The sequence below is a fragment of the Jaculus jaculus genome, chromosome 1, assembly GCF_020740685.1.
Source record: "Jaculus jaculus isolate mJacJac1 chromosome 1, mJacJac1.mat.Y.cur, whole genome shotgun sequence".
Lineage (NCBI taxonomy): Eukaryota > Metazoa > Chordata > Mammalia > Rodentia > Dipodidae > Jaculus > Jaculus jaculus.
In genome coordinates this window covers 180,321,314-180,332,396 of record NC_059102.1, presented here as the reverse complement: position 1 = coordinate 180,332,396, position 11,083 = coordinate 180,321,314, and the positions used below count along the sequence as shown (strand labels likewise).

Sequence of the window (11,083 nt, the reverse complement as noted above, 5' to 3'; positions counted from 1 at the left end):
ACCCTTGGTGAGGTAGCATCTCATTCTAGCCCAGCCTGACCTAGAAATTACTGTTTAGATCCAGGCTGGCCTTTAACTCACAGCAATCCTTCTACTTCTACATCTTGAGTGCTGGGATGAAATTGCCATTCCCAGCTAAATCTCTTTTGTTTTGTTTTGTTTTGTTTTGTTTTGTTGGTTTTTCTAGGTAGGGTTTCACTCTAGCCCAGGCTGTCCTGGAATTCACTCTATAGTCTCAGGGTGGCCTTGAACTCATGGTGATCCTCCTACCTCTGCCTGCCTAGTGCTGGGATTAAAAGCGTGCGCCTCCATGCCCAGCTAAACCTCCAATGTTTTTAAATTTTTTTTGTTTATTTATTTAATTAATTAATTTATTTATTTGAGAGCAACAGGCATAGAGAGAAAGAGGCAGAGAGAGAGAGAGAGAGAGAGAGAGAAAGAGTGAGACTGGGCGCGCCAGGGCCTCCAGCAAACGAACTGCAAACGCGTGCGCCCCCTTGTGCATCTGGCTAACGTGGGTCCTGGGAATTGAGCCTTGAACCGGGGTCCTTAGGCTTCACAGGCAAGTGCTTAACCACTAAGCCATCTCTCCAGCCCAACCTCGAATTTTTTGATGCTTCTGCCTCAGCTTTGGGGTAGCTGGGATTAAAGACCCCTGCTAATTAAATAGTATGTGGAATGCTACAAATATAACAGTCCCACTTTCAACCACACAAGCTTGTATCAACCAAGGAGGCCGAGACCTACTGGTCTAGCTCTAGCCTGGTTTCACAATGAAGTAAACTGAGTCTAGGGACACGTGACTGCCCAACATTGGGGCTGGGACAGAACCAAAGAAATGTTAGTCCCCCTGCTTCTAGTGAGTGAAGACCTTGAGATGGTGGTCCACTCGTGCCTGGGAGTGGGAGAGGGTGGGGAGCCGTACTGGGGTCGCGGCTGCATGCGGCCTGGAAGTGAAGCTCTCTACCCGCCCCCCCTCCCCGCGCCCCACTCCCAGCGAGGTGGCCCAAGGATGTAACCAGGTCGTAGGACGCGAGGAGGTGGGGATGGCCTTGGAAAAAAGGAGCTTTCTCCCCACCCACCCCCAACACCCGCACGATCACCGCTGCCCCCACCCAGGGCCCGACGTGGCGCCCCAGCAGGAAGTCGTGCCCCGGGGCGCGGCTCGGGCCGCAGGTGCAGCGGAGGAGGAGGGGCGGCAGTGCGACCAGTGGACGCGGGAGGTGCGCGCCAGGTCGCCTGGAGGCTGCGGACGCAGGCGGGGCACCGGCTCGGGACCCCGGACGCCCGGTATGTTCTGGAAGGGGAAGGCTCCCGGGATCTAGGATGCCGCCTTAGGCCCTAGAGGAGAAGGGACTGGAGTGTGGCCGGGGTGATGTGACCTCCGGCCTCTGAGAGCGCTGCTGGGGTCTCCGGCTTGGGTGAGGGCCTGGAGGCAGTGAACACGAGAGGACCGACCGCCGTAAGGTCATCAAGAGTGACCTGGCTCGGTGGCAGGGGGCATCTCTGGAAGTGGAAGGGGTGGTGCCAAGGCTCTGGCAGTGAAGATGCATGGCCGCGTCCAGTGTTGGGGGTAAGCGCGGGAGCCTAGAGAGCGGACCGCGTAGAGTGACGGAGCCCTGGGAGGGATGGAGCGACGCTCGGGCATCCAGAACAACCTCCCCTGGCTGCCAGGGTGACCACCACCCGTAAGCTCCGAGCCCGAGCCCGAGCCGGCCGGTACAGGCGCCGCGCGCATGCGCGCCCCGTGGCCCCGCGGCGAGCGGGCCCTTTAAGGAGGGGCCGGGGGCGTGTCAGGAAACGAGCCCTGGGCCCGCCTCGCCCGGGACGCGGCCTCGAATGTCCGCAGGCCCCGGTGCTCAGCCCCTGCGGGCCGCGTGGACTCCTCTGGCTCCGGCCCGGCTCTCAGCCGCGTCCCTCTCGCCCCGGCCCGCCGCGCTTCTGGCCTCCCTGCAGCCCGATCTCCATGCTGCTCCCCGCGCGCCTGCAGCCCGCTTTCCACCGCGGCCCCGAGGCCGGGGCTCTCACCTTCCCCACCCCGTCCTTAGGTCCCTCTCCCCTCCTTCTCTCCCTGTGACTCCTCCCTCCTAGGCCCCAGGCCCCTGTCCCCTAGCAGGCCATCCCTGTCCTGACCTCAGATCATCTGCCCGGCCCTTGCCCTTCCCCGTGTCTTGTCCCTTGAGCCCCCGGGAAGGGACGCGTTGTGGAGCGGGGCGCACTGCCAAGCAGAGTTTCATCCTAGGCGGGGGAAGCCGTCAGGGCACCCCTGTGTGACAACTGAGGGCTGCACCCACAGGCTCAGGCAGCCTTGGTCCCTGTACTCCGGGGAATGCGTTGTGGCAGTGAGGTGACCCAGCTCCTCTGCTGCCATGAACAGAGTCCCTCTGAAGCGGTCCAGGATCCTGCGCATGGCTCTGACCGGAGCCTCGGATGCCTCGGGAGAGGAAGAGTCTGGCAGCGGGGGAAAGCCTTTTCTGTTGCGGGCGCTGCAGATCGCGCTGGTGGTCTCACTGTACTGGGTCACCTCCATCTCCATGGTATTCCTCAACAAGTACCTGCTGGACAGCCCCTCCCTGAAGCTGGACACCCCCATCTTCGTCACCTTCTACCAGTGCCTGGTGACCACCCTTCTGTGCAAGGGCCTCAGCACCCTGTCCACCTGCTGCCCTGGCACTGTGGACTTCCCCTCCCTGCGACTGGACCTCAGGGTGGCCCGCAGCGTCTTGCCACTGTCAGTGGTCTTCATAGGCATGATTACCTTCAATAACCTCTGCCTCAAGTATGTGGGGGTGGCCTTCTACAATGTGGGCCGCTCCCTCACCACAGTCTTCAACGTGCTGCTCTCCTACCTGCTGCTCAAGCAGACCACCTCCTTCTATGCCCTGCTCACCTGCGGCATCATCATCGGTGAGTGGCCAAGTGGACTCTGGGGAGTGGGATGGATGGGAGGTGGGGGTGGCCAGAAATCCTGAAAGATCAACCCATCCACTGGGCTCTGTTCCTGGAGCCTCGGGTGCCTCAATACAGTAGCCGCAGGCTCCGTGCGTATTTAAAGCTAAATGCAAGTTTAAGCATCCAGCTTCTCAGCTGCAGGTGTTATAACCTGGTTCTGAGGCCACATTTCCAGGGATCTGCAGCAACATGTAGCAAGGCGCTCTTGGAACGGACAAGCAGGGATCATGGAACATTTTCCACTGCAAGCGATGACTTGAGCAGTGTGCTGGATTGAGAGCTACCGTCCCAAGCTCCCTTGGGATATCCAGTCCTGGGCTCAGCTTCCTAGGAGTGTGACCTTCATTTTTACTGCCCAGGTTTTTCTCACCACCATGGTTAGTTTGCTTTGTTTGCCCTACATATTGCCTCCCTAGTGCGGTGTCTCAGAGGCCCAGGCTGTATGCTCTGGATGTTGGGAAGGGGAGCATCTGTGATGTCTCTCATAGAACATATTATCCTGGCTGAGCAGCTGCAGCATTGAGACCTGTGTGGTCCAGGAAGCTGGGGGGAAGGGGGGACAGAAGGGCCTGGTTGGAGGGGTAGGAGCTGCCAGGACCCGTCCTTGGGAAATTCTCTGCCTGGCCCTCCTCCACACCCCAGAGAAGCTGGTACCCTTCACTTATTCCAGGTGATCTGGGATCCCACTTCAGTTGTAGACCCTGCCAGGTGTGAAGTGGGTGGGCCTCTTGGTGGTGGTAGAATTTGCATGCAGGAAGGATCAGGCACTAAGGAAACAGAGTCCCAGTCCCCAAAGTAACCCAAGTACTAGATGGTGAGATGGCTGATGACAGCTGAGCCTTCACTAACCATGGTGGCCTGCTTCAGCAGACCAGCAGGCAGAGCTCTCTGTTGCCCTCTGGGGCCGAGGAGGTGGCTCAGTGGTTAAAGGCAGTTGCTTGCAAAGCCTGCTGGCCTGGGTGTGATTCCCCAGTAAAACCTGAAACACAAAGCACAAAGTGGCCCTGCATCTGGAGATTGCAAGATGCCCTAGGGTGTCCATGATATCTCTCTCATAAATTTGAAAAACAATTATGAGAGAGAATTGGGGTTCCAGGGCCTCCAGCCACTGCAATTGAACTCCAGACACATGTGCCACCTTGTGCACATGCATGACCTTGCACATACCTTGTTCATCTGGCTCAAGTGGGATCTGGAGAGTCCTTAGGCTTTGTAGGCCTTAACCACTAAGCCAACTCTCCAGCCCTAAAATACTTTTTTTTAATTGGCTCCTTTTGCAGGGCCTCCCCTTCCCCCTCTGTTTTGGGTAGAGCACCTCTGGTGACTACTCTGGACCTCACATGTCTCATCATATTTTTTTTTTCTATTTTCTTTGTTCTTTCTTTATTTTATTTTCTCAATTTTTAAACATTTTCCATGATTATAAAAATATACCATGCCCCTCCCTCCCCCCCCTTTCCCCCTTTGAAATTCCATTCTCCATCATATCCCCTCCCCATCTCAATCAGTCTCTCTTTTATTTTGATGTCATGATCTTTCCCTTCTCTTATGATGGTCTTGTGTAGGTAGTGTCAGGCACTATGAGGTCATTCAGGCCATTTTATGTCTGGAGGGAGCACGTTGTAAGGAGTCCTACGCTTCCTTTGGCTCTTACATTCTTTCCGTCACCTCTTCCACATTAGACCCTGAGCCTTGGAAGGTGAGATCGAGATGTTACTTAGTACTCTAGTCACTTCTTTCCAGTACCATGATACCTTCTGAGTCATCCCAAGGTCACTGCCATCTGAAAAGAGAAGATTCTCTATCCAAAATGAGAGTAGCATTAATATAAGAGTATGAATATTAAGAGAAGTGCTTACTAGGCACTTTGATAAGCATAGTATATACACTTATCCAGACATCAGCAGATGTTACACCCCTAGGGCTCATGACTACCCCTGTTTTAAGTTTTCAGTATCAGGGATGTATTCCCTCCCATGGAGCAGGCCTCCAGTCCAAGTGGAGGGCAGTTGGTTTCCACCATGAGAGACGTGCCACTATTGCACCCTTTGGCTCATTTGGCCTGGCTGGCCAATTATAAGGCTTGCAGTATCCACTGTTGAGTATCTTCACTGGTGATTTCTCTCTCTCCCATTTAACTGCATGTAGAATGGCTTCTTCCAGCTTTCTGTCAGCTGGTCTACATGGAGGAGGTTATCAGCTCAGTTCCAACAGGATTTCTCAGTGGTCTTGCAGCCCAAGTATGTGGCATCTTCAACATTAGGGTCTTACCATCTTTTCCTGGTGGGAAGCCAAGGGTCTTGGCAATTTCCTAATTTCCTGTAATGTTTTGGGGGCATCAGGGACCTCCCTGGCCAACAACTCACTGGAGGTATCCCATCCCTGGCACTGAAAATTTTCTAGCAACGATCTATGGCTCCTGAGTGTTCCATTGTCCAAAATTGAAGGATTCCATTTGATTTATTTATATCCTCTCAGAATTTTATTAGCCCTCTCTCCACCTTTCCTTTACTCAATCTCCTCCCCTGACCTCACTTTGGGCCTTTTCACCCCCGTTAATCTATTCTTCTACTTACATATATACAATACCAACCTATTAAGTACCCTTCTCCCTTCCCCTCTCTTCCCTTTGTATCTCTTTTTTTAGCTTACTGGCCTCTGCTACTAAGTATTTTCATTCTCACACAGAAGCCCAATCATCTGTAGCTAGGATCCACATATGAGAGAGAACATGCGGCACTTGGCTTTCTGGGCCTGGGTTGCCTCGCTTAGTATAATCCTTTCCAGATCCATCCATTTTTCTGCAAATTTCATAACTTCATTTTTCTTTATCTTTATTAACAACTTCCATGATTATAAACAATATACCATGGTAATGCCCTCCCTCCCCCCACTTTCCCCTTTGAAACTCCACTCTCCATCATATCCTCTCCCCATCTCAATCACATCGTGTCTTGAAAAGCCTCCAAAGTGAGGGTTCCCTGGGATGTGGAACTTTGAGGATGTGGTCCCTTCTGGACTTAGATGGCAACCAGCAGGAGGGTGCTGTGACTGAGCAGGCGAAACAGCAGGTCTGTGCCACCTACTGGGCAAGGGCTCTGCCAATGCTGGGGGAGCACTGCATGCCAAGGGAGTACAATGCAATAAGAGTGAGTTTCATTTGGGTTTTTTTTTTTTTTTCTCTCTCTCTTTTTTTTTTTTTTTTTTTTTTTTAAAAAGAGTCTTACTATGCCCTGACTGGCCTGGAACTTGCTATATAGCCCAGGCTAGCCTCAAACTTGCATCGATCTACCTGCCTCTGCCTCCTGAGTGCTGGGATAACAGGTGTGCATCACCATATCCACTTTCTCTCTTCCTGAGATGGTGTGTTGCTATGTTGCCCAGGCTGCAGGGGCTCAAGTGACCATCTGTCTCAACATTCCCAGAGCATACCACCTCACTCAGCTTCCTATCTCCTTTAATGCTTGAAACCTCCTCCATGGCTACCTTCCTTCTTTCTTCCATCCATTCATTCAACAGCTATCAACTGGTAGCTAAGCACTTGGCCGGCTCTGTGCCAGGCTTTGGGATACAAGTTTGGAAAGTGAGTCTAGGACCCTCCACTGCTGGACGGTATGGCGATATTACGTGGCAATAATAGTCGTTACATGGGATTGGTAAGAGACGCAGTGAGAACACAGGAGGGCCGTGGGGACTGAAGGAAGGAGGGAGAAGTGGGGTAACCTAAGCAGGCCTTGCTGGAGAAAGTCCTTGTGGGCATGAGGCATGCCCAGTTGAATGAGTCAGATTTTTCCCAGGGACAAGAGGGAGCCACAAAGAGCTTTAAACTGGGGAGAACCTGAGCCCGTCTGTACTGTAGGAAGATAATTCTGGTTACAAGGTAGAGAGCGGATTGGTCAGCATGGGATCAAGAAAATGGCTCAGGGCTAGAGAGATGGCTTAGCGGTTAGGGTGCTTGCCTGCAAAGCCTAAGGACTCATGTTCGCCTCTCCAGGTCCCATGTAAACCAGCCGCACAGTGACGCAGGCACACAAGGGGCCACATGTGTCTGGAGTTGGATTGCAGTGGCTGGGTGCCCTGCTGTGCCAATTCTCTCTCCCGCTTGCTTGCTCACTCTCTCTCATTAAAAAAATAAGGTCAGTCTATTGGGCTTGCCTCAGAAAGAAAGAAAGAGAGAGAGAGTAGGAGAGAGGGAGAAAGAGGGAGGGAGGGAGGGCAGAAAAGGGACAAGAGAAGGGAAAGAGGAGAAGAGAGGCCCAGAGGTAAGAGGGTGGCTGAGCTAAAGTGAGACCCTGCCCCTCCCCCCTTTTTTTGGTTTTTTGAGGTAGGGTTTCACTCTAGCCCAGGCTGACCTAGAATCCTAGAATTCACTATGAAGTCTCAGGGTAGCCTCGAACTCACAGCGATCCTCCTACCTGTGCCTCCCGAGTGCTAGAATTAAAGGCGTGCACCACCACACCCGGCTTTTTTACTTTTTCTTTTGGGGGGTGGGGGGACCCAGCTTTTTGGAAAAAGAAAGTGGCCCAGATCTTTACCGATGAAGGAAATTGGAGCTCATAGAGGTTACATAATCGCTCCCAGGTCGCTCAGCTTTGAAACTGCAGAGCAACCAGAGGCCAAATCTCTCTGACACCAAAGCTCATCCCACTTCTTCATGTCATTGAACCATGTGCATCCATAAGCCCCTGGCTTCTTGGATGTGTGGACAAGAAGACCAGGCTATGACTGTGGGCAGGTGCCTAGCAGCCCACCGCAGGCAGGGGGCTTTGAGGGAAAGGAGGGGCAGCAAAGAGTCTGGGAAGACACCTGGGTACTGGAGGTATCAGTACAGTATTCCCTGGAGAAGCCGGCTTTGACCTTGAAGGAGGAGTGGACGCCCTACAAAAAGGAATGTGCTCTGGGGTAAACCCAGCCCAGTGTGAAAGGCATGATGAGGAGAGGTAGGTGGAGCCATCATAGGACAGAGGCTGGCGTGGACACAGGGAGTCTGGTGTTCTGAGTTGGGGAGTGTAAACTTGCTAGAGGACTGTGGAAGGAGGAGGTGACTAAGCGCAGCATCATAGAGTGACTGTCCCAAGCACTGCCAGGCATGGAGCAGTTCTAACCTAATGCTCACCCTGAAGGAGAGGAAGCTTAGAGTCCCTGTTCCTTACCTGGGGTCACCTTCGCCACAGCAGAACTCAGTGACTTGTGCTGTTTTATGACCCTCATTACAGTGGTTACAGTTGTAATTAAAGGGGTAACGGGCCATGATCAGTCCTCTGCTAGAAGACAGGCTGGAGCACAGGGTTGCTTGCTGGGCAAAATGCCCAACCCTTGCTTTGTGGGAAGTCTAGGTATATTGGTGGGGGGATGAGGTGGTGAAGGCTACAGAGCATCTGTGAACTGAGGTGTCCGAGTTCTGTCCCTCTCTATCCTTATCCTCATCCCTCCTTCTCCTTGTCACCCTTCTGTTCCTGCCGCAGGTGGCTTCTGGCTGGGCGTGGACCAGGAAGGGGCTGAGGGCACCCTGTCCCTAACAGGCACCATCTTCGGGGTGCTGGCCAGCCTCTGCGTCTCGCTCAATGCCATCTACACCAAGAAGGTGCTCCCCGCCGTGGATGGCAGCATCTGGCGCCTGACCTTTTATAACAACGTCAACGCGTGCGCGCTCTTCCTGCCCCTGCTTCTGCTGCTCGGCGAGGTCCAGGTCCTCCGTAACTTTGCCCAGCTGGGCAGCGCTCACTTCTGGGGCATGATGACACTGGGTGGCCTGTTTGGCTTTGCCATCGGCTATGTGACAGGACTGCAGATCAAGTTCACCAGTCCCCTGACCCACAACGTGTCAGGCACAGCCAAGGCCTGCGCCCAGACCGTGCTGGCGGTTCTATACTATGAAGAGACCAAGAGCTTCCTCTGGTGGACGAGCAACATGATGGTGTTGGGTGGCTCCTCAGCCTACACCTGGGTTAGGGGCTGGGAAATGAAGAAGGTCCAGGAAGACCCCAGCCCCAAAGAGGATGAAAAGAGTGCCGTAGGAGTGTGAACTCGTTCGGGAGCCCAGGGATGGCCTAGCCCCAGGGATTAACTCAGGTGGGGCCAGCACAGCCAGCTGTTCCTGTTGACCAGCGCCAAATGGCCCTGAGTGGTGGTGTTTACAGACCCAATCAGACTGTGGTAGTCTAAGTATAACCAGTGTTTGCCAGTAACGCCAGAAAGTTGCCAAACCATCTGTCTGCCTCTAGCCTGTTTCCAGAATACCGTACTGGGAGCGGCACGACTTCCTGCCTCCTCCCAGGGTCTGTCTACCTCCACGTCACCTCTGGGGTTGGGACTAGCTGCAGCCTTAAGGGCCATGATTGGGAAAGTGATGTCTCCCCCTGTGCTCCAGAGATAGAGTGTGACCTCACCATAGCCAGCTGAAGAGGGCTAGGCAACTCTACATCTCTGGGGCCCAAAGCAGGTGGCCAGCTCTGGTGTCATTAACTCCAGGAGTTTCCCAGAGCCTGTCTTTGGAGGGAGTTGGAGGCTAGGATGAGAGAGGAAGTGGGCCAGTGTGCCTTTTATTCCTGCCGAGACCAACAGGCCCATAGGAGGGCATGAAGGGTCAGGTGGACCTGTGAGCTGTGCCCAGGGGTGGTTGGGAATAGGGTGGATAGTGAGAAAGTGCCACCCTCTACACCATAGATTTCCAGCTTTGGGACCCAAGAGCCACACATCTTTTATAGGTGAGGTCAGATCAAGAGCACCAACCCAGTCCCTGACCCCAGATTTATGCATTTGGCTCCTCTTGACTCTGAAAAGCCACACTGTTCTTCTGGTCTCCCCAACACCTGGTTTAGGTAACAGCTTTCTGGATGCCAAGTTAGGGAGCTGTTTCTCTCTTCCACATCTGCCTCCCACAAAGCCTTCATCTGTAGGCAGCTGATAACACCCACCCTGAGCCTCCCATAACCGCACCCCATAACCCTGGACCCCCAAACCTGGGTCCTGAGCCTCTCCCTTCATGAAGGCAATTAAACACCTTTGTTTTCTTCCCTAAGGTTGGGGCTGAAGGAATCTGCTTGTCCACAGCTTTAGTCCATCAGGCTCCTGTCACAAACTAGCATAGACTGGACAGATCAAAAACAACAGAAGGTGCTAGAGGGTGCGTCAAAGTCAAGGCGCCAGCAGAGCCAGTGTCAGAAGTGGCGTGTTCTGTGTGTCCTCCCACAGGATGCACAGGCAAGCTCCCTTGAGCCTCTTAAAATGGCACTGAGCCCATTTGTGAGGGTGCTGCCTCTGACCTTGTCACCCCCAAAGCCTCAGCTTTATGGCAAGGACTCCAGATGAATTGTGGGGGGACACAGATAATCAAAGCTTGGCACCTCCACACCCGCCCTCCTGGCCCTGGGCTTCAATCCCCCTGTTCAATTCCTCTGGTTGGGTGTTTTGTACCCTCTCCCTCAGGTGATGTCTGATGTTCTTGTCCCATACTAAAAATCTGGGGAGACTGGGTCATCTCTCCAGCCTCCAGTTCCTGCCCCCTACAGTCCCAGGTGGTTTCTAATGAGGTTTGTGAGGCCTGTTGACTAGATCTGAGTGATTTAATAAAAACCCAGAGTAAGACATTGAATGTGTGTGTGGACTGAGGGACGCATGCCTCTAGGCCCTGGAGGAAACAAGTCTGTCGAGAGCTGGGCCCAGCTGCCCTCACTTAGGACAAGGACTTCTCCTCCTTGGAAGTGGGTGACTAGACTTCAAAATTCACGTGAGTACTAGCTGCCACAGACTGTATGTTTGCTGGGGCTCAGACATGATGCCGGCCACTCTCCACTTACACCCCATGAGATGGAGGCCATCACCAGTCCCCTACTTTAGATGGCACCGAGGCTCAGAAAGAAGTGGCAGTAGAATTCAGAGGGAGATCTCAGACTTACTCAGTGGCCTGAGCTGCATCTAGCCTCCTACTGAGGTCCTACTAAGTGCCAGCCGCTGTGGCAGGACACAGCAGCGGTAAACCCCCTGTATTAAGTCCTTGAGTTAGGGCTGACCTTGTGCCTCACTCCAGCCAGAATGCCACAAAGAGGGCTGGAGAGGTGGCTCAGAGGTTAAGATACTTGGCTACAATACCTAAAGGCCCAAGTTCAATTCCCCAGTGCCCATGTAGAGT

At 53.6% G+C, this 11,083-nt stretch overlaps 1 protein-coding gene across 2 annotated transcripts; it reads left to right on the top strand.

Moving 5' to 3' along the window:
* Window positions 1-1,213: 1,213 nt before the first annotated feature.
* Slc35c1 (solute carrier family 35 member C1) lies at window positions 1,214-10,541 on the top strand. Of its 2 annotated transcripts, XM_045141433.1 has the most exons (3): window positions 1,214-1,290; window positions 2,378-2,907; window positions 8,418-10,541. In XM_045141433.1, the coding sequence occupies exons 2-3, from the start codon at window positions 2,409-2,411 to the stop codon at window positions 8,975-8,977; spliced, it is 1,059 nt and encodes a 352-aa protein (XP_044997368.1). In that variant the 5' UTR covers window positions 1,214-1,290; window positions 2,378-2,408; the 3' UTR covers window positions 8,978-10,541. The 2 variants fall into 2 exon arrangements, with proteins under 2 accessions (XP_044997368.1, XP_004657242.1); XM_004657185.2 differs by lacking the exon at window positions 1,214-1,290 and having other exon boundaries at window positions 1,885-2,907.
* Window positions 10,542-11,083: the final 542 nt, after the last annotated feature.

Coding starts and splice junctions, on each gene's coding strand:
- Slc35c1 (XM_004657185.2), top strand. CDS start 2,370: ATGAACAGAGTCCCTCTGAAGCGGTCCAGGATCCTGCGCATGGCTCTG. Junction 2,908..8,417: donor CACCTGCGGCATCATCATCG/GTGAGTGGCCAA, acceptor TTCCTGCCGCAG/GTGGCTTCTGGCTGGGCGTG.